The sequence below is a fragment of the Colletotrichum navitas genome (genome assembly GCF_030913465.1).
Source record: "Colletotrichum navitas strain CBS 125086 chromosome Unknown LY79scaffold_138, whole genome shotgun sequence".
Taxonomy (NCBI): domain Eukaryota; kingdom Fungi; phylum Ascomycota; class Sordariomycetes; order Glomerellales; family Glomerellaceae; genus Colletotrichum; species Colletotrichum navitas.
In genome coordinates this window covers 44,523-63,668 of record NW_026850684.1, presented here as the reverse complement: position 1 = coordinate 63,668, position 19,146 = coordinate 44,523, and the positions used below count along the sequence as shown (strand labels likewise).

The following is a 19,146-nucleotide window of genomic DNA, read 5'->3' as shown; positions in this document are numbered from 1 at the left end:
ATGGGGGGGAGGCTGGTCTATACCAAGGGGTCCTTGAGACATGGGGGGATCAGGCTGAAGTTAGCTGCCAGCGAGCGATTGCATGATGATCCGCGTCCCTCGGGGTTCGCACTACGAACAGAATTCAGAGCGAGGTTGGTGCTGGTTGGCCGGCACGTCGTCTCCATCATTGTTTGCATAAGCGCTGAGATATTGCTTTTGTGATGAGGGGGGGGGGGAGGGGTGGAAGAATGGTCGAGAGTATAGGTATTTCATCAACACGTACATACAACTTGACGCAACCCAACTTATCATTTTCGGACGTGACTGGTCGTGAGTAGCTAGCCACCTGCATATTTTCCGCTCCGGACCGGGGCACTGACAGGTTCTCAGCTACGAAGGGGCTTGGACTGCATGGCTAGATCATCGAGTGGAGTCCGTATCACGTCCAATGGCTTGATAGACTTCGATAACCGAGAGGCTGCGGATTGGTCTATGAAGGTTATTGCCGAGCATTCCTCCATTCCTGTCTCATAGCGTGCCCTCCACGGACGGCACGTTGAGCCCATCAACGACGGAAAGCCTCACAGCAATGCTGAGACGGGCTCGAGGAACCCACCATGCCGATACCCGGTGTTGCGCGTATCTGCTGCCAGAAACGGAACGGAATGATGAGACCTGGATACTTGGATACAAAGTTTGATACCGGATGCACCGCCACAGCCCGCGGGGCCCCATATTCCCGTCTCGGTCTTTGTTGGGGGGGTGCTCTACCTTTTCTTTCCCAAAACGGCGCATGGGGGCCCCTGACAGCATAGCATCCCGCATCACACTAATACAAAAGATCCTTTCGTATCCTCAGTTAAGATGTTCTTCGTTCAGCCCTTGCTTACAATTATCGATGCGTCCGAAATAGCTCTTTCTCTCTCTTTGTTGTTGGATTTTTGATAGCTGTGTATAACTGCGACATGATTGAGTATGTTAAAGAGGGAGACAAGAAAGCGAATTTGCTTCTATTCAGCTGGACGGCCTTCGCCAATACATTTTGCAGGTCAGGAGAATGTTATCACTACTCAAATCATCATGATGACCAAGAGGTACGGCACGGCACAAGCACCAAGATATCTTTTATATGTTAACCAATCATCGCATGATACATTCGGATAAATACAAAATAAGCATCGTGCCCGATATATGTCTCCGCTGACGTGTATCCTCTATCATTTCCTTTCGCTGCCCAGCCCTACGGCTAGTGCTTACATGGGCCGTTGACAAACACCTGACGTATTACCGTTACCTCTCGTCCGGTGCCAGGACGCAGCGTCCAATAGTGCCATGCAATCAGCGACCTGCTTCCGAGACAAAGCGGAAGTCCTGGCCAGACGCTATTTGTCAATTGAGGGTTTTGTGATATATGGGATAAGAGATGCTGGTGTTCAGGCAGTGTAGTGTTGGCGCAGGATTGATCGACGCCAGCTGAATTCGCTGACGCCAAGCTGGCCAATTAGGTCAAACAACAGTGATCATCGATGGCTGTATCGTTGCTGTCTGGTGTAAGGGGCCATAAAAATACCACCGGAACACTTCGGCGACGCTTTCATATCCCAGGTGTAATAAAAGTCCACTTGAATTCTATATGAATCAAGACCACTGTACATAGTGACGCTATTCAACTTATAAACCACGAAAGAGGACTGCTTTCATTCTAGAACTCATCATGGCGCCTTATATGGAATCTCTCACAGATCTACCTGTAAGTGGAATAACTTACCAGAGCTACAAGATCAAGACTGACGTGCTGTTCGACTCCAAGGCGGATGGCCAACCCATACTGCCGGCCAGCGATGCTCTCAAAGCAGAACCCATTGCCGTGTGCGGCATGGCACTGAGGCTCCCTGGGGGGATCTCAACGCCAGAGCAGTTCTGGCAGTTTCTCGTCGACAAGAAAGATGCACGTGGTCTGATACCTCAAACAAGGTTCAATGCATCCAGCTACTACTCCGAAGCCGCCAAGCCCGGCCACATCAAGACGCAGTACGGCTACTTCCTCGACGAATCCGTCGATCTCGCGGCCCTCGACACGACCTTCTTCAGGATGCCCAAGAGCGAGGTGGAACGCGCCGACCCACAGCAGCGGTTGCTCCTGGAGCTGACCCGGGAGTGTCTGGAGAGCGCTGGCGAGACGGCCTACCGCGGCAAGACCATCGGGACCTTTGTAGGATGTTTCGGCGAGGACTGGCTCGAGACCTTGACCAAAGACAGCGAGGTTGTCGGGCAGTACAAAATCACCGGGTACGGCGATTTCATGCTCTCCAACCGGCTGGCCTACGAGTACGATCTCAAAGGCCCTAGTATGACCATCAGAACAGGCTGTTCATCGGCGTTGATCGGTCTCCACGAGGCGTGCATGTCGATTCACCATGGACAATGCAATGCCGCCCTGGTTGCTGGCTCCAACCTCATCATGGCACCCGGCCTCTACGTCAGCATGTCCGAGCAGGGCGTTCTCTCCCCGAACGGCTCTTGCCGAACCTTCGACGCGGGCGCCGATGGGTATGCCCGCGGCGAGGCTGTCAACGTCGTCTACGTCAAGCGCCTGAGCGACGCTCTCCGGGACGGAAACCCCATCCGTGCTGTCATCAGGGGTACCTCGAGCAATGCGGACGGCAGGACCCCGAGTCTAACGATCCCGAGCTTCGAGAGCCACGAGGCCATGATCCGTCAGGCCTACAGGATGGCTGCCATCAGTGAACAGCACATTGCCGATACTGGCTTCGTGGAATGCCATGGGACGGGCACCGCCGCTGGCGATCCCATCGAGACCACGGCCATTTCGAAAGTCTTTGGGGATGCGGGGGTATACATCGGCTCATGCAAGCCCAACATCGGCCATTCAGAAGGTGCTTCGGGCATCACGTCGCTCATCAAGTCGATCCTGGCTCTGGAGCATCGGACGATCCCGCCAAATATCAAGTTCGATACCCCTAATCCCAATATCCCTTTCGAGAAGAACAATCTTAAAGTGCCCGTTACGCCAACTCCCTGGCCGCAGGACCGGTCTGAGAGAGTCTCGGTAAATTCTTTCGGGATCGGTGGCGCAAATGCGCATGTCGTAGTCGAGTCAGCAGCTAGCTTCCTCGGCCATCTCCCGAGACTGTCCGTCGCAGAGCACTCGGCAGTGCCTGTTGGAAAGGCGCATCTCATGGTTTACTCTGCTAACACGGCCGACTCTCTGAGACGTCAAGTCGTTAATAATCAGAGGTACATCAGCCAGCACCCGGATTCCCTCGATGATGTTAGCTATACGTTGGGAGCCCGACGGAGTCACTTACCACATCGGGCGTTTTCGGTGATGCAGGACGGAGCCGACCTCAACACATCACCATTGGGTAAAACACCCAATAGTCCAGCCGATCTCGCGTTGGTATTCACTGGACAAGGTGCACAATGGCCCCAGATGGGAGCCGAGTTGCTCAAGACCAACCGGGTGTTTGCCCAGTCCATGCGGAAGATGGACAAGATCTTGAGCACGCTTCCCGACGGGCCGTCTTGGACGATAGTTGAAGAGCTCCTCAAGCCTGCGGAGACGAGCGGCCTGCACGAGGCGTACCTGTCCCAGCCGGTATGCACCGCGATGCAGATTGCCCTGGTGGATGCACTCAGAGAAACGGCCGGCATCAATCCTTTCGGCGTCGTCGGCCACTCCTCTGGCGAGATGGCTGCTGCTTACATCGCCGGAAGGCTTACGGCCAACGAGGCCATCGTGGCTGCATACTATCGCGGGGTCGTTTCTTCGGAGGTAGCCCAGTCCGGTGCCATGGCTGCGATCGGCATGGGAAGAGCCGAGACCCTGCCGTTCCTGAAGCCCGGCGTGGGCGTTGCCTGCGAGAATTCTCCTTCGAGCGTGACGATATCCGGCGATTCGGACCTCGTCGAAGAAGTTCTCTCGCAGATTCGAAAGGCGAAACCGGATGTCCTGGCCCGCCGGCTCAAGGTCGAGAAGGCTTACCATTCCCATCACATGCGAGAAGTGGGAAGTCGCTACCTTTCTTTGACGTCCCCCTACATTGATAGCTCCAAATCTCTTGACCCTGCCGGCCCATATCTATTCTCCTCGGTGACCGGCAGTAGACTATCGCAAGAGATACCCACAGACGCTGAGTACTGGAAGGAGAACCTCGAGTCGCCAGTACTGTTCGACGCTGCAGTGACCGCTTTGATCGCAGAGCACAAGAGTCAGACTAGCTACCCACTAGTGTTCCTTGAAGTTGGGCCACACTCGGCGTTGGCCGGACCGCTGCGACAAATTCTCGCGCAAGAGGGCATCAACTTGTCGTACGCTTCTTGTCTCGTCCGATCCAAGAACTCGACCGAGTCTTTCCTGACAGCAATCGGTCAACTCTGGCAGCAAGGCGTCGACATTGACTTTGAACGTCTCATAAACCCCAACGGCACCGCCCGTGTGGTTCCCGACCTGCCGGCGTACTCCTGGCAGCATGACCACTCCCTCCTGTTCTCGAGCCGCATCTCGGACGCGTGGCGGTTCCGCAAGTTTGCCAAGCACGAGGTGCTCGGCGTTCGTGTCGCAGAGAGCAGCGAAAACGAGCCTGTGTTCCGGAACGTGCTGGCGCTGGACCACGTCCCGTGGATCCGCGACCACAACATCAAGGGCGACGTCATCTTCCCCTGCGCAGGATATGTCGGTATGGTGGGCGAGGCCGCGAGACAGCTCTGCGGCGGCGGCACTTTTGCCGGGTTCGCGATGCGGAACGTCGTCATCGACATGGCGATGGTCCTCGTTGAGAACAAATCCGCGGAGATCATCACGAGTCTTCGGCGGGAGCGGCTGACGGACAGCCTCGACAGCCATTGGTGGGACTTTACAATCACCTCCCATAACGGCTCAGCGTGGTCAAAGCATTGTAGTGGACAGGTTCGGCCTCTGGAAAGCAACGACCGCAGCCCGAGAGAAGTCAAGCCTGAGCTGCCTCGGATGGTTGGCTCCGAAAAGTGGTATCAGGCCCTTCGCAACGTCGGCGCCAACTACGGCCCATACTTTCAGGGACTGGCGAACGTGACCTGTTCTCCTACCGAACATCAATCCAGCGGCACGGCAACGCATACTGTCCAAGACGGCTCCTACTATCCAGTTCACCCGACAAAGTTTGACTTCTTCCTTCAGCTCTTCAGCGTCGCCGCTATGAAGGGCGTTGGGCATCGGCTCGACAAGATGAACGTTCCGACTTTCATCGAGGAGCTAGAGATCTACGATTGTGACTCTCAGATACAGATGGAGGTTCGGGCTACCCAAACGCCCCGTGGCCTACTATGTGGAGGCGGAGAGGGGTTTGCTGACGGTGGCTCGGTCGCCTTCATCGTCAAGGGAGTGAAGCTGAGTCCTCTCGAGAATGACGTCTCTGAAGAGGATGCGGATCCTCATGCTGGCGCACGGGTTTTCTGGCAGCCTGCTGTCGACTTTTCGAAAATGTCGGATTTCATCAAGCCGCATCCAGAACAGGGAAGCCTCAAGCTCGCTCATGAACTTACTTTGTCCTGCATCAAGAAAGCTGTGCAGAGCTTGGCAGGGGTCGAAACTGCGCATCCGCATCTTGCAAAATTCCACGATTGGCTGAGGGGGCAACAGATTCCGACCGGCATCACCGATACCGACTCGGCTTTTGCAGACGCAAGTCAGATGGGACCGTTCTCGTCGTTCGTCGTCGCCTTGAAGATCGTGCTCGACAACCTCTTGCCGCTCTTCAGGGGGGAGGTTGAGCCCCTCGAGGTGCTCATGCCGAACGATGTTCTGACCGAAGTGTACAACTCGTTGAACATCACCGACAGGGAGCCACTGTTCCGGGCCCTTGGTCATTCCAAGCCCAACCTGCGGGTCCTGGAGATTGGGGCGGGAACAGGAGGCACCACTAACAAGATCTTGGGCTGGTTACGTGGCCCGACAGGCGCGTCATTGTACTCGGAATACACTTACACGGACATCTCGGCGGGTTTCTTCTCCGCGGCAAAGGAGCGCTTCCAGGGCAACCCCAACATGTCTTTCAAGGCGCTTGATATCTCCAAGGACCCCATCGATCAGGGGTTCGAGGCCGGGTCATACGATCTTGTTGTGGCCGCCAACGTTCTCCACGCCACCCCAAGCCTGAAAGAGACGCTCACGAACGTCCGTACACTATTACACCCAGATGGGAGGCTCTACATGGAAGAGCTGTCTTACAATGCTCTCCCGCTGAACTTCATCATGGGCGTGCTACCTGGGTGGTGGCTGGGGGCAGATGACGGTAGGCCAGACCAGCCGCACATCTCACTCGAGCGATGGGAGGTCGAACTCAGTAATGCTGGCTTCGATGGCCTCGAAGATGCGGCATTTGATTCTGAGCAGCCGACCAACCTGCTCGCGTTCATGACAGCCAGGCCTTCCAGGGGAATTCTTCCTCCGAGAAGCATCACCATCCTCCACAACGCGGAGTCTTTGAATGTTGCGAGGGAGGTCCAGGAGGCCCTATATCAAGCTGAGATGAAAGCTGTAACCCTGCACGATATCTCGGAGGGTGTACCCCCCGCAATGGAGGAAGTTGTTTCGGTCGTTGACCTGCAGGCTCCGTTCTTTGAGAACATCAGTGCGGATACCTTTGACGTCTTCCGCTCTCTCGTCATCGAAGCCTCGAAACAGCAAGCCGGGATCTTCTGGATCACCAGGTCGTCACAGGTCGGCTGCGCGGACCCAAGATGGGCGGAAACTATCGGCGCAGCACGATCTATCCGGAGCGAACTAAGTCTCGATTTCGCGACCTGCGAGCTGGAGCAGGTAAACGATGCCTCGATCCGTGAGATGACGGCCGTTCTCAAGCAATTCCAACAGAGACACCACGTTGGTTCCTCGACTCCCGAGTATGAGTACAGCATTGTTGACGGAACCGTGAATATTTCGCGACTGTACCCCGTCAGTGTCAACGACGAGTTGCGTGCCAAAGCCCCGGGCACGAAGAAGGTTGACCATGGTCTACAAATTGGCAGATACGGCCGCTTGAGCACACTTCACTGGGCCCCGAGGAAGCCAAAGGTTCTGCAGGGCGACGAGGTGGTTGTGGAAGCGAAAGCAGTCGGCATGAACTTCAGAGTATGTTATCCACCCTGCCCTCCCAAATGTGCATGATTTTAGCAGGAACCCAGGCTTACAACTTACAGGACGTCTTGGTCGCCATGGGTATTGTCGACTCTAACACGAGCAGTCCCGGCCTCGAAGCCGCTGGGATTATCCGTCAGACCGGGCCGGATACCAATGAGCTTGCTGAAGGGGATAGGGTCTTTGTTTTCGGGGGCGGTTGCTTCTCCACCGGCATCGTCATATCTGAAAAGCTCTGCGTGAAGATCCCAGACGCCCTGAGCTTCGAAGACGCTGCGACCATGCCCTGTGTCTTCGCCACAGTTATCCACGGCCTGCTTGACATAGCCAGGCTTTCAAAGGGCGACTCGGTCCTCATCCACTCGGCCTGCGGAGGAGTCGGTCTCGCCGCGATCCAGATCTGCAAAATGGCCGGTGCTGAGATATACTGCACCGTTGGCAGCGACGAGAAGGTCCAGCATCTTGAGGAGTTCTGCGGCATCCACAGAGACCGCATCTTCAACTCCCGCGACGCGTCGTTCCTCCCGGATGTCCTCGAGGCGACGGAGGGCAGAGGTGTTGACATCGTGCTCAACTCACTGAGCGGGGACCTACTCCATGCATCATGGAACTGCGTGGCCGAGTTCGGCAAGATGATTGAGATTGGAAAGCGGGACCTCATCGGTAACGGAAAGCTTGCCTTGAACGTGTTTGTGCTAAACCGGAGCTACCACGGCGTGGACCTTGGTCACCTCATCGAGGTTAAACCCCAAGAAGGAAACAGGTAAGCATGGTAGACGTCATGAGGGGGAATATTGCTAACGGGTCTTCAAGGCTGTTGAAGCGGGTTGTGGAATTGTATGAAAAGGGACACATCGGCCCTGTTTCTCCGATAAAGGTCTTCGGCGCAGTTGCCGTTGAAGAATGTTTTCGATACATGCAAAAAGGGCAGCATATCGGGAAGATTGTCATGTCCATGGACGGTCTTTTGCATGACACTCAGAGCAGCTCTTCTCCGGCTTTCAAGCCGTCATTCGACAGCGATGCTAGCTACATGCTGGTGGGAGGACTCGGTGGCCTGGGCCGTCTCGTTTCCAACTGGATGGCGGAGAACGGGGCACGGCATCTGGTATACCTCTCGCGCAGCTGTGGGGACACGCGAAAGAAGGGCAGGTTCTTGGACGAATTGGAGGCCCAGGGTTGCTCCGTAGTCACGGTGGGGGGAAGCGTCAGTTCACTCGCCGACGTCGAGAGGGCAATCGGCGCCGCGACGAGGCCCATCCGCGGCGTCATCAACATGTCGATGGTCCTCCGCGACCAGAGCATCTCGAAGATGACGCATGAAGAGTGGACGGCGGCGGTGACCCCAAAGGTGCAGGGGACATGGAACCTGCACAACGCGTGCCGCAACGTCGGACTGGACCTAGACTTCTTCCTTCTCTTCAGTTCCATCTCGGGCGTTGTCGGGCAGAGAGGCCAGGCCAACTACGCCGCAGCCAACACGTTCCTGGATGCGTTTGTCCAGTACCGGCAGTCGCTGGGTATGAAGGCCAGCGTCGTTGACATCGGCGCCATGACGGACTACGGGTACCTTGCCGACAACCCGCTGTTGATGGAGAGACTGGCGGGGCAGGGGTATTTCGGCATCAAGATCCCCCAGCTGCTCGACGCACTGGCTCTTGTCATCAAGCCTCGTGCTCTCGAAGGCGAAGAGTCCACCCGGCCAGCGTTTGTCAACGATAAGCAGCTCGTGCTCGGCCATCGGAGCCTGACGCCTCTGAGCGACGCCGCAAATAGAGTCATCTGGAAAGAGGACCGTCGGATGGCGTTTTACTTCAATTGCGACGGCGACAAGAAGACTGCCAGCACAAACGATTCGTCCGACCGGGGTGTTTTGGCATCGTTTCTGAAATCCGCCGGTACAGACCCCGGGGTTCTCTCATTGGCCGATTCCGTGGCGTTCGTGGCGCGTCAGATTGCCGCGCAGCTTTTCCGCCTCTTGTTGAAGCCTGCGGAAAACGAACAAGACATCGACGTGAGCATGTCGCTGCAAGATGCCGGGCTCGACAGTCTGGTCGCGGTGGAGATGCGCAGCTGGTGGAAGGGCACGTTCGGGTTCGACATCAGCGTTCTCGAAATGCTGGGCATGGGAAGCGTGGCGGCCCTCGGTGAGAGAGCCGTGAGGGGGCTGAAGGAGAGCATGGGGGAAGCCGGTGAGGTCCGAGACGAGGGCGGAGAGAAGCACGACACGGAGGGGTACCTCAAGTTGAAGATGCCGTGATAGCATCGTATGGTGCGTCTCCACTGGTCACATGCCGGATATGCGTAGTAAGTCGGAAACTGGGGGATCAGTCTATCCTGGTGCATCTTGTTCTTTGCGAGTGGCAGTGACTGGCGAACGGCTGGTTTTGAGTTTAGTGTTTGTTGCACGGGCGCGTAGAAATTGTCCTAGAATTAAGCTTATTCAACAAATGGAGGAGACGAAAAAAGAATGCGCTAATCAAACCCGATTGCGTCGGGCGTGGCTCGACGCGCAATGTTTTCAACCGAGTGAAGTCTGGCTCTGTGGCTGCTTTGCATCATCGGGTATCTGTAGCCGTATCAAGAGATTGAGATATGCGAGAGGTGCTACATGTCGAGTTATATTACGTATCGTAATATTCATGTACCGGGTGAACTGCACTGGAGCGCTTATGGGGGGTTCTAGAGCGACTATATTGCGTTGGCCTCATCAACTGCCAAAGCCTGAAGGGGCCGCGAAGCCGAGTGATAGCTGGGATGAAATTCTCCGTGCAACAACGGGTAGATCGTAAGATAGTAATAACGTAATCGAGTAGTCACCAAGTGTGACGTCGCGTGTGAAGCGTAGAGAGATGTCGGATCGGAGGTGGACATGCCGGGTTGCGAAACCCCAGTCACGTTGCTGACAAGGAGACCCTTATGGAATATTCCAATCCGACGAGGGGGTGATGGAATCAGAGGCAAAGAATAGATACGAACAAAGGACTCCAGACCGAAGGGTGTCAGCTCAAAGTGGGATGGGATGGGATGGTATGGAATGGGATGGCCACCACTCCAAGTGTGTGTGTTCTTTGCTACTAGTACATACTAGTTAGTACATGACTGTATGTACGGACACTGCTGACACCGAGGGGCATCGGATCGATGGCGGCATAAATCATGGAAAGTTTGTGTTTGGATGCTTAGGCAGGTTGTTGCCATTGACCTATCGGAGAGTCAATGGCCGTTGGGGGAGGGTGTGTTCGGTACAAAGCACCGCCAAGAAATAAGCTTACTACTAGACCTTCGCTTGGCACTCCCGACCGTTCCTGGGCCAGGCAGGCAGGAAGGAACAATACACACATTACTCCGTACTTGAAAGGTTCTTTCCTGGGGTTCCTCTGACTCTGTCCGTCCCTTCCCCGCGCTCTTGACGAGCCGGGTACGTACCTCCATCGCATCACAAACCAAAAGGCGCAACCCTTTGCCACAAACCCCACTTATTTGGCTTCGCGCCCTCCTTCACCCACTTACTAACTGGGACCGTGGCTCGAGGAGATGGCTACATACCTTCCAGGGTGCCAAGCCAAGGTTTGTAGCTTTGGACAGGACGACCGGCAGCGACAGCTTCCTTATTCTTCCTCTCGCCAAGAATTTTCCGCCGTCAAGCCGCACGTGGTTCTCGCCAAATATGGGTACCGCCAGTTTATTAAACATGCATTTGCGGCCAGAGTCGCTGCTTCTTGTTTGGCCGAGGAGTGGGTTCAATCCGCTCAGTCGCCTTGCTTCCAGTGTCTGTCCAGCTAACCTCCTCCTCGACTCTTTGCCCTCCTGTCGGTCTCCCGGATTCCCTTCGCTTTTTGAGACTGCACAAATCCCGCTGCAATGAGAGCTGTCGCTCTTACCCTGGCTCTGCCGGCACTCGCTGGCGCCTTCGACGGCAAGCCCTACGTCGAGTCCGACAAGCTCCAGGCCCTCATCACCATCGACGACCTGCTCGCCGGCTCTCAGAAGCTTCAGGACATTGCTGATGCCCACGGCGGAAACCGCGCGTTTGGCGGCGGTGGCCACAATGCCACGGTCGACTGGCTGGTCGAGGAGCTCCAGAAGCTCGACTACTACGACATCTACAAGCAGCCCTTCACCGAGGAATTCATAGGCTCCACGGCCGCTCTCACAGTCAACGGTGTTGACGTTCAATCCCGTCCTCTGATATACACCCCTGCCGGCAACGTCAGCGATGCGCCCCTCGTCGCCGTAGCCAACTTTGGGTGTGACGCCCAAGATTTCCCTGCCACCGTCGCTGGCGGTGTCGCCCTTATGGCGAGAGGCGCTTGCAACTTGTCCGTCAAGACCACCCTCGCCAAGTCTGCCGGCGCTGTTGCTGCCATCGTCTACAATGACGAGGAAGGTGATCTTAGGGGATCCCTTGGCGAGGAGTCGGATGCCTATGCACCCTCCGTGGGCATCACTCAAGCCGAGGGCCAGGCTTTCCTTGCTTCTCTCAAGGCTGGCCAAGATGTCAGGGTCCATCTCAACCTCGTCTCCGTCATCGAGAATCGCACCAACTACAACGTAATCGCCGAGACGAGAGGGGGAGACCACAACAACGTGCTCATGATCGGAGGCCATGCTGACTCTGTTTTTGCCGGCCCTGGTGTCAAGTAAGTTGCTTTCCAGCGCAAGGGTTTTTTTTTTTGGGGGGGGGGGGGGGGGTTTACGAAAAAACGAGAAAAGAAAAAAGCGCAAGAAGAAACGAAAGAAGCGATGAAAGAAGAGATAAATAAAGTGGCAAAGGAAGAGACGAAACGAAAAAAAATCAAACAAAACACAAAAGCAAGAGATGACACTGGCTAACCGCGATTTTCTTCTCTAGCGATGACGGCTCCGGCACTGTTGGTGTCCTTACGGTTGCCAAGGCTCTTAGCCAGTTCACCACCAACAACGCCGTTCGTCTTGCTTTCTGGGGCGCCGAGGAGTACGGCAAGCTCGGCTCGTACTTCTACGTCAAGCAGCTCAACAGTTCCGCCTCGGAGCTTCTCAAAGTCCGCGCATACCTCAACTTTGACATGATTGCCAGTCCCAACTACCGGCTCTCCATCTACGACGGCGACGGCAGCACCTTCAACTTCTCAGGCCCCCCGGGTTCTGACGTTATCAAAAAGCTCTACGAGCGCTTCTACGAGGCCAGAGGTCTCGGCCACGTCCCTACCCAGTTCAACGGCCGTTCTGACTACGCTGCCTTCATCGAGAACGGCATCCCCGCCGGTGGTGTCTTTACCGGCGCTGAGGCTCTCAAGACTGAGGCTGAGGCTGCTCTCTTTGGAGGCATGGCCGGCGTCGCCTACGACCCCAACTATCACCAGGCTGGCGACGACATCAACAATCTGAACCACGATGCCTACCTCATCAACGCTCAGGCAATCGCCCACAGCGTTGCCACGTACTCGATGAGCTGGGACACCATTCCCCCCGTCTCGCTTCCTCAGCGCCTGTGGGTCGCTGACACGGCCATGCATCTCAAGCACGCTTCTGAGCTTACTGGCCACTCTCACGACGGACCATGCGGCGGTGGTGTGACTGTCTTGATCTAGAGCAGTTAACAGCATTGCTCACCTCCAAAGAAGGGGGGAGCCATTTGCTCTCGGTGTCAAAACCCTACTTGCTAGATAAATATTAATTCTTGAATGAGACATGAACGAACGGAGAGTCGTCGCTTTGAAAGTGTGATATAACTATGAACAATGGCTGCCGGCGTTGCTTTGGCAACATCAACGGATGGAGTCGCTAATTCAATGGCACCTACGACTCAATATAACAGCGCGTCCCCTCTAGCGGTGTTACATTACATTACATATGGGCTTTTAACCGACGTTGAGTAACAGATAAGCTGCTGCAGAACCGGCAAAGGGGGGGGGGGATCACATCTTCATGCGGGAGGAACCACAATCTCAGCCAGGATGCGTTACATCCGTGGACCCTTAGATGCGTGACAACCCTAGCATAATCCCCCGTAGAACCAACTGTTAACTGCAAAGCAACACAAGGCAGGAACCGTCAACCTGGGTCGCCGGGAGAAAGGATCGGCAGTTTACTCCACCATGGACCGTGGGAATCATGAGTGGACGCCGAAAGGCAGAAAGAGAAAAAAACATGTGAAAAGGAGGCCGTAGAGGTTCTTTTTGTATCAGTGGAACGCCGAGCCATCAAGGTCCCCTTCCTCCCCCTGCCGACTTTGTAGCAAAGCTTGACCCGGGCAGTCGGATACTAGCGAATGCAGGTGTATCCTGGACAGCGGTGGAAGCAAAAGCTTATCTTGACGTGTTGGTGCTTTCCTTTTTACAGAGACTTTGAAATCGGCAGCTGCCGAGACGTCTGAGTTGCGTAGAGGGGTGTGAATCTGGCGAGTTCTTGGCTCTTGGCGGGCTTTTTCGCGATGTACCAGAACAGACCAACGCGCGCCGGCGCTTGGCGGCGACTACGGGGCCCCCCTCTGGAGATTGGGCGGTTCGGCTTTCCAGTCCGGCACTACCGCGTATCATATGATTTGCGGAGGGTTCGGTCGGCTCCCATCTCGGAAAAGGGGTGTTATCGAGAAAAGGATCATGGCGATTTCGTACCGTCCGGTGGCCTCCCCGCTTCGCCCAGACTTGAGATTGCACGATGGGCGGAGCCAAGACCTATGAGGAAAGCGGGGACTAAGTTGATACTTCGTGACTAGGAATCTATGTAAGCAAAGCAAGTACGTATGTAGTATACAAAACATGAGTACTACAGGTAGTAAGAGGAAAGGGGTGATTTTTAGCAATATTACTCCTACCTGATATTTACTATCAAGGTAGTTTTAAAGTCAAACCAACAAAAGATGTAGAAAAGCAAAAGTTGTTTTTATATAGTCCTGGAACTATGTCGGAGTTCAACAGACACAAGAAATACATGTTAATCAGTGCTTGTTCCTTCTTTGGAGTCAATGATCAGTAGGACGCCTGACATCCGTACACAAACTGCGGGTTCAACGCACAATGCCTTCAGTCACCATTATATTAGGGTGCGTGGGGATTTGCAATGTCGAGTTTGATCAGGCGGGCTTCTACATTATGTAGTTCGTCAACGGGCTCTTGATCCGCCTCGGCACTTCTTGCAGCCCCTCTAGTAGCGTTCTATCGTCGGCGAGTTTCTTCCGTCTAAGTGGTCTTCTGCCACCATTGATGTTGGTCAACTGTTTCTATGGCCGTTGGATTCGGATTTGTTAACCCAGATATTATTTTCTGCGCCTTAGGACCCGGCTCTGCGCTCCAACATTCGAATCTTCATCTTGGTTGATCCTTTACTGTCTCCCCGGGCATAGCCAAAGCTCCCTTCAGAGCGCGAAGCCAATCGTTGCTGTTGATGTGCTTGAAGAGCCCCCTGGGTACTGGTTAAAATAGGAAAAATGCTGATTAGTATCGCCTGTTCTGGGGTCATACCGCTCTTTGCAATTTCTTGCCAGTCGTTAAAGATATGAAAGTCGCCACCCCCTAAGGTATATTAAACTGAAAGTGAACCTTTTACAGTATTTAACTGTAATATACTTGCGATTAGTCTGAACAAAAATTTGTCTGATGCCTTGGTTAATATTCTACTTTGTCCCTCTGGGCTCTGCTACATTGCGTTGCCTATTGTATAAGGGGTCTAATGTAACTGTCTATATTCCAGCATGTAAGTAATATCAAAATCGCCTAGAGCTGCATTAGGGACTGATTTATTACCTCTATTATTGCAAGTCTAGTTGACTAACATATTATCAGGCTTTACATCTGTTCACACGGATTCATTAGTTAGATGTTGTAACGATGTATTAGTGTAGTTGTAGAAGTGACAAGTGTGGTTCTCCAGCTCCACTTCTGTTACTATATTAGATATGTTAGGTTGTGATATTTGTATTGCAAAATGTACTGTTGTGCATCTAACCTTTGCGATGAAGCTCTTGTACTGCTTCTCCTATGCCTTATAGGGACAGGGTGGTGGTGGCTGGACCACAATGATTTGTTTCTTAGTTCGCAGCGACAGAGGTCATTGGAGCAAGCAGCATAACATTGGATGAACACTGGGATTGTTTTTTCCCCTCCTTTTCTTGACGGTGGCGCAATGTCCTGCACACAGGCACGCACGCACACGCGCAAGCAAGCTGATGGTTCTTCGGCCATGGCTGCTGCGACGCGATGCAACGTTGAAGCTGCAGCATGCAGGCACACACGTACCTGCACTACCGGTAGGTACCTCCACGAGGGAGTCTAGCAGACGGCTTGTGCGAGGGGCGGTTTCTTTGAGCCATCTTCATCCGCCGATGATGGGACGCGGCGGAGGCAGGGAATGTATTGCCCCGACTGAAAGTCAGTACCGGCAATAAACAAATTGCCGCCTCGAGTATTTTGCCAATCGCATGAGCTGTAACATTTCTCGGCCCAGTCACCCAGTTTAACCGATTCGTCGGTCGAACGATATGGGCCATGACAGTCGGTATTGCGCAAGAAACCGAGCAACTAACTTACTGTTCCGATTAGACTTGTTTCTCTCATAGCGCACGTATCTAAGGCGGTCCTTCCGTCTCTCTCCACAATCCCCTCATAAAGCTTGGCACCTGCCCGATGAAGCATCGATGATCCACAAGTGCCAATGATGGGAAAGAACCCCCCCGGTAGGCCAAGAGCACGTCGCACTTCCACCATCTCCATGCACGCCTGTCGCCATTCGTCTACCTGCTCAGACTCACAGCACTGGCAGATATCCAAGGTGCCAAGGCATGCCGTTTGCCCGCGGGCCAAAATCCGCCATTCTCTCAGGCAAAAGTCCTTCTGCCAAGAACACCCCACGTCGCTCACCTGCCCGAGACAGCATCGCTCGCCGCTGCACCAATGCCTCAGTGCACCCGGTGGCTAGGGGACCCAAGAGAGAACCAGGCAGTGTAAACTTTTGAGATGTCTTATTCGTGTGTGGCAAGCAGATAATGATACACTACACTAGGTACGGAGTACTCACAGAGAGACAGGGACCATAGATTGCCATCATGCGACCAACCGAACCCAGTCTGCAAGCCGTCCATTTCCCTCCCCATGCCAACGTTGTCACTCACTGGCTGTCGTCTTATCGCGCAACTCTCTCTGCTTGGCAAGTGTTGGCACGAGCCCGTCCAGTATATAAAGGACCCGACCGTGCTGTCCCCCAAAAGTCTGCTCTCTCTGCCGATCAGTCCGTTCGTTTGGATCCATTGAAGCTTTGTCAAGTTCGTCCCCCTCGTGCCTACGAACCCAGCCACAATGAAGACCGCCGCCACCCTCGCTGCGGCTCTATTCGCGCTGCGATCCCTCGCGACTGACCCCCTCACGGCCGACAAGGTCGAGGCCGATATCCTCACCACCGAGTGCGTTGCCCGTTCCAAGAATGGAGGATGGATCACCGATGCTAATGTCTTTCTCTCTCCCAGGCTGGAGCGTAACCTCTGGAACCTCAACAAGATCGCCCGCGACAACGGTGGCAACCGCGCCTTCGGCCTGCCCGGCTACAAGGCCTCGTCCGACTACATTCTCGAGCGCGTCCAGGGCCGCTTCTCCAAGCAGCTCGACACCAAGATCCAGTACTTCAACCACACCTTCGCCCAGACCCGCGAACTCAAGGTCACGGGTCCCGATGGAGAGGACGTCTACGTTGTGAGCCTCCAGTATAACCACCCGACTGCGCTCCCCGGCGGCAACACCGCCCCGCTCATTGACACCCCTGTCGATGATGAGCGAGGTAAGAATCTCGTACTCAATTTGCTAAGTTATTGGTATCTGACTTTTCCGGTGCACAGGCTCTGGCTGCTTCGCCGACCAGTGGGAGGGCATTGACGCCACCGGCAAGCTTCCCCTTGTGAAGCGCGGCGTCTGCGCCATCTCCGATAAGCTCAAGCTAGCCAAGGCCCACGGTGCCGTCGGTGTTATTCTCTACAACCAGACACCCGGCAAGGATATCGGCTCCGCCACCCTCAGTGCCGAGAACCTGGGCCTGCTGGTGCCCGTTGGTCTCATTTCCCTCGAGGATGCTGAAGCCTGGAGAGCACGCCTCGCCGCTGGTGAGACCCTGGAGGTTAATCTCCTGGTCGATGCCATCTGGGATGAGCGCGAGACCTGGAACATCATCTCCGAGACCAAAGAGGGCGACCCTAACAACGTTATTGTCCTTGGCGCCCACTTGGATAGTGTCCAGGCCGGTCCCGGCGTCAATGACGACGGCAGCGGTACCTCGGCCCTCCTTGAGATCGCTGGCTCTTTCAAGAAGTACAGCGGCTTCAAGAACAAGGTCCGCTTCATCTGGTGGGGTGCCGAGGAAAGCGGCCTCGTTGGCTCCCTCTACTACACTTCCCAGCTTTCAGAGGCCGAGGCCGATGCCATCCGGTTCTACTGGAACTACGACATGATCGGCTCCATCAACCCCGTCTATAACATCTACCTTGGCGACAATGAGGGCGACCTCTTCGGCGCCCAGCCCATCTACGACTACATCGCTGCCCAGGGCAAGCCCGCTGCGTTCGGCAGCTTCGGCTCCAGCTCCGACTACGTTGGCTTCCTCCAGCTCGGCATCCCCTCGTCCGGCATCTTCACCGGCGCCGGCGCCCCGACCGACCCCTGCTACCACCTGGCCTGCGACACCCTCGACAACATCAACTGGGAAGCCATCACCATCAACGCAAAGGCCGCTGCCCGCGTCGCCGCTGATTTCGCCAACGAGCTTCCCGCCGCCCTGCCCCGCCGCGCCACAACCACGCCTGCCCGCCGCAGCCGCGACGCCATCCGCCGTGAGTTCCAGAAGTGGGCCCTCGCCGCCGAACACGCCGAGCACGCGAAGAGCTGCTCCCACGGCGAGCACAACATCTACTAGATTAATGTGTATCGAGAGCTACCGAGATAGATAATACCTAATGTCTTGACAATATAAATGAAAATCTTGAGAAAATAGTTGCTTGCCAGACGCTTATCTGTTACCTTGCTTTGACCAGTGTTGTAGGTAGATCTCAGACTGGCTGACGACGTTGCCGACGTATCAACTGCTTGGCGTCCGAGGTTGACATTCTGCAGTCCCTTCAAAAAATTGCCTGATCAAGGCTAGTAATCACTATCCATTCTAGCATTAGCAATGTAGCATTTGCAGTTACGTCCTTGTACCCACCATGATGCCACGTAGATAGAGCTCGGTTGTAGCATGCCAACAGTGCTTCATCCTTCCCCTAGTGGATGATGTTGATGTCTGACGACGGTAGATCCTGGTCAACAGTTCTCGACGGTAATTGCTCTTTCAGTGCAGCTTCGACGGTTGTGAGGTCACCCACAGTGACCCCTTCTTCTGATGCTCGGTGGGAAAATGCGCTGAACATGTTCAACAGCAATGAATGGGGTCTGGAGCGATCGGAGGTGCGCGATAATCACGACCCGGTATCCTGGTTGTGTCTAGAGTGTTTGTGCCAGGGGATTATTAGAGCGGCCGAGACTTGGCGGCAGTAGCTGCCTCACATAGTCTTTGACCACATAAGGTTTAAGTCACAGTCTTACGATGCCGAACTACGGCGGGCTGTAAATATATACCACCTTTTTGTATGCGTATAGACGGAGGCTTGGAACTGCTGAACGGTGCACCTGCCTAGTAATAACAGTCCTTGAACCCACCAAACAGGATCAAGCTGACGGTACCGCAAAGTATGGGTGATCCATACCAAGCTTCTCGCAAATGCGGTGGGTGGTTTCTGCTGACTTTCAGTGGTCCACGAAAAGGGCTTCAATCCATTCTCAAATCTGATGTCTTTCCGTACGAACGTTTGTCTAGTATCTTGGCGTTAACATAGTCTGATCTAGGACTTTGGTACTGACCTATTAGAACGTTAAGCTGACAGTGTTATTCAGCTGAGTAGAATACTAGCCTATATAACTATAATACAGTCGTCCTAGTAGGCATAGATACAACTGTAAATAACGATTGGCAGCTCCCTATAGCTGGTATTTACTTGAGGAAGGTGGAGACAGACCAGATGTTAAAAT

The 19,146-nt window shown here is 54.6% G+C and overlaps 3 protein-coding genes across 3 annotated transcripts; all 3 read left to right on the top strand.

The window, feature by feature from the left end:
- Positions 1 to 1,696: 1,696 nt before the first annotated feature.
- LY79DRAFT_674716 (KR domain-containing protein) lies at positions 1,697 to 9,380 on the top strand (the record flags this gene model as incomplete). Its single annotated transcript, XM_060564349.1, has 3 exons — positions 1,697 to 7,114; positions 7,183 to 7,883; positions 7,934 to 9,380. 3 exons carry the CDS (start codon positions 1,697 to 1,699, stop codon positions 9,378 to 9,380), a joined length of 7,566 nt encoding a protein of 2,521 aa, XP_060407619.1.
- A 1,239-nt stretch (positions 9,381 to 10,619) lies between these two features.
- Positions 10,620 to 13,227, top strand: LY79DRAFT_572068 (peptidase family M28). The gene is made up of 3 exons (XM_060559316.1): positions 10,620 to 11,763; positions 11,976 to 12,689; positions 12,762 to 13,227. Exons 1-3 carry the CDS (start codon positions 10,985 to 10,987, stop codon positions 12,766 to 12,768), a joined length of 1,500 nt encoding a protein of 499 aa, XP_060407618.1. The 5' UTR covers positions 10,620 to 10,984; the 3' UTR covers positions 12,769 to 13,227.
- Positions 13,228 to 16,395: 3,168 nt separating this feature from the next.
- Positions 16,396 to 17,995, top strand: LY79DRAFT_528784 (peptidase family M28; the record flags this gene model as incomplete). The annotated part of the gene is made up of 3 exons (XM_060556063.1): positions 16,396 to 16,499; positions 16,563 to 16,870; positions 16,929 to 17,995. The coding sequence occupies 3 exons, from the start codon at positions 16,396 to 16,398 to the stop codon at positions 17,993 to 17,995; spliced, it is 1,479 nt and encodes a 492-aa protein (XP_060407617.1).
- Positions 17,996 to 19,146: the final 1,151 nt, after the last annotated feature.

Excerpts from the sequence above, each read along its gene's own strand:
- LY79DRAFT_572068 (XM_060559316.1), top strand. The coding sequence starts at position 10,985 with ATGAGAGCTGTCGCTCTTACCCTGGCTCTGCCGGCACTCGCTGGCGCC. Across the intron at positions 11,764-11,975 it reads TTTGCCGGCCCTGGTGTCAA|CGATGACGGCTCCGGCACTG; the intron begins GTAAGTTGCTTT and ends TTTCTTCTCTAG.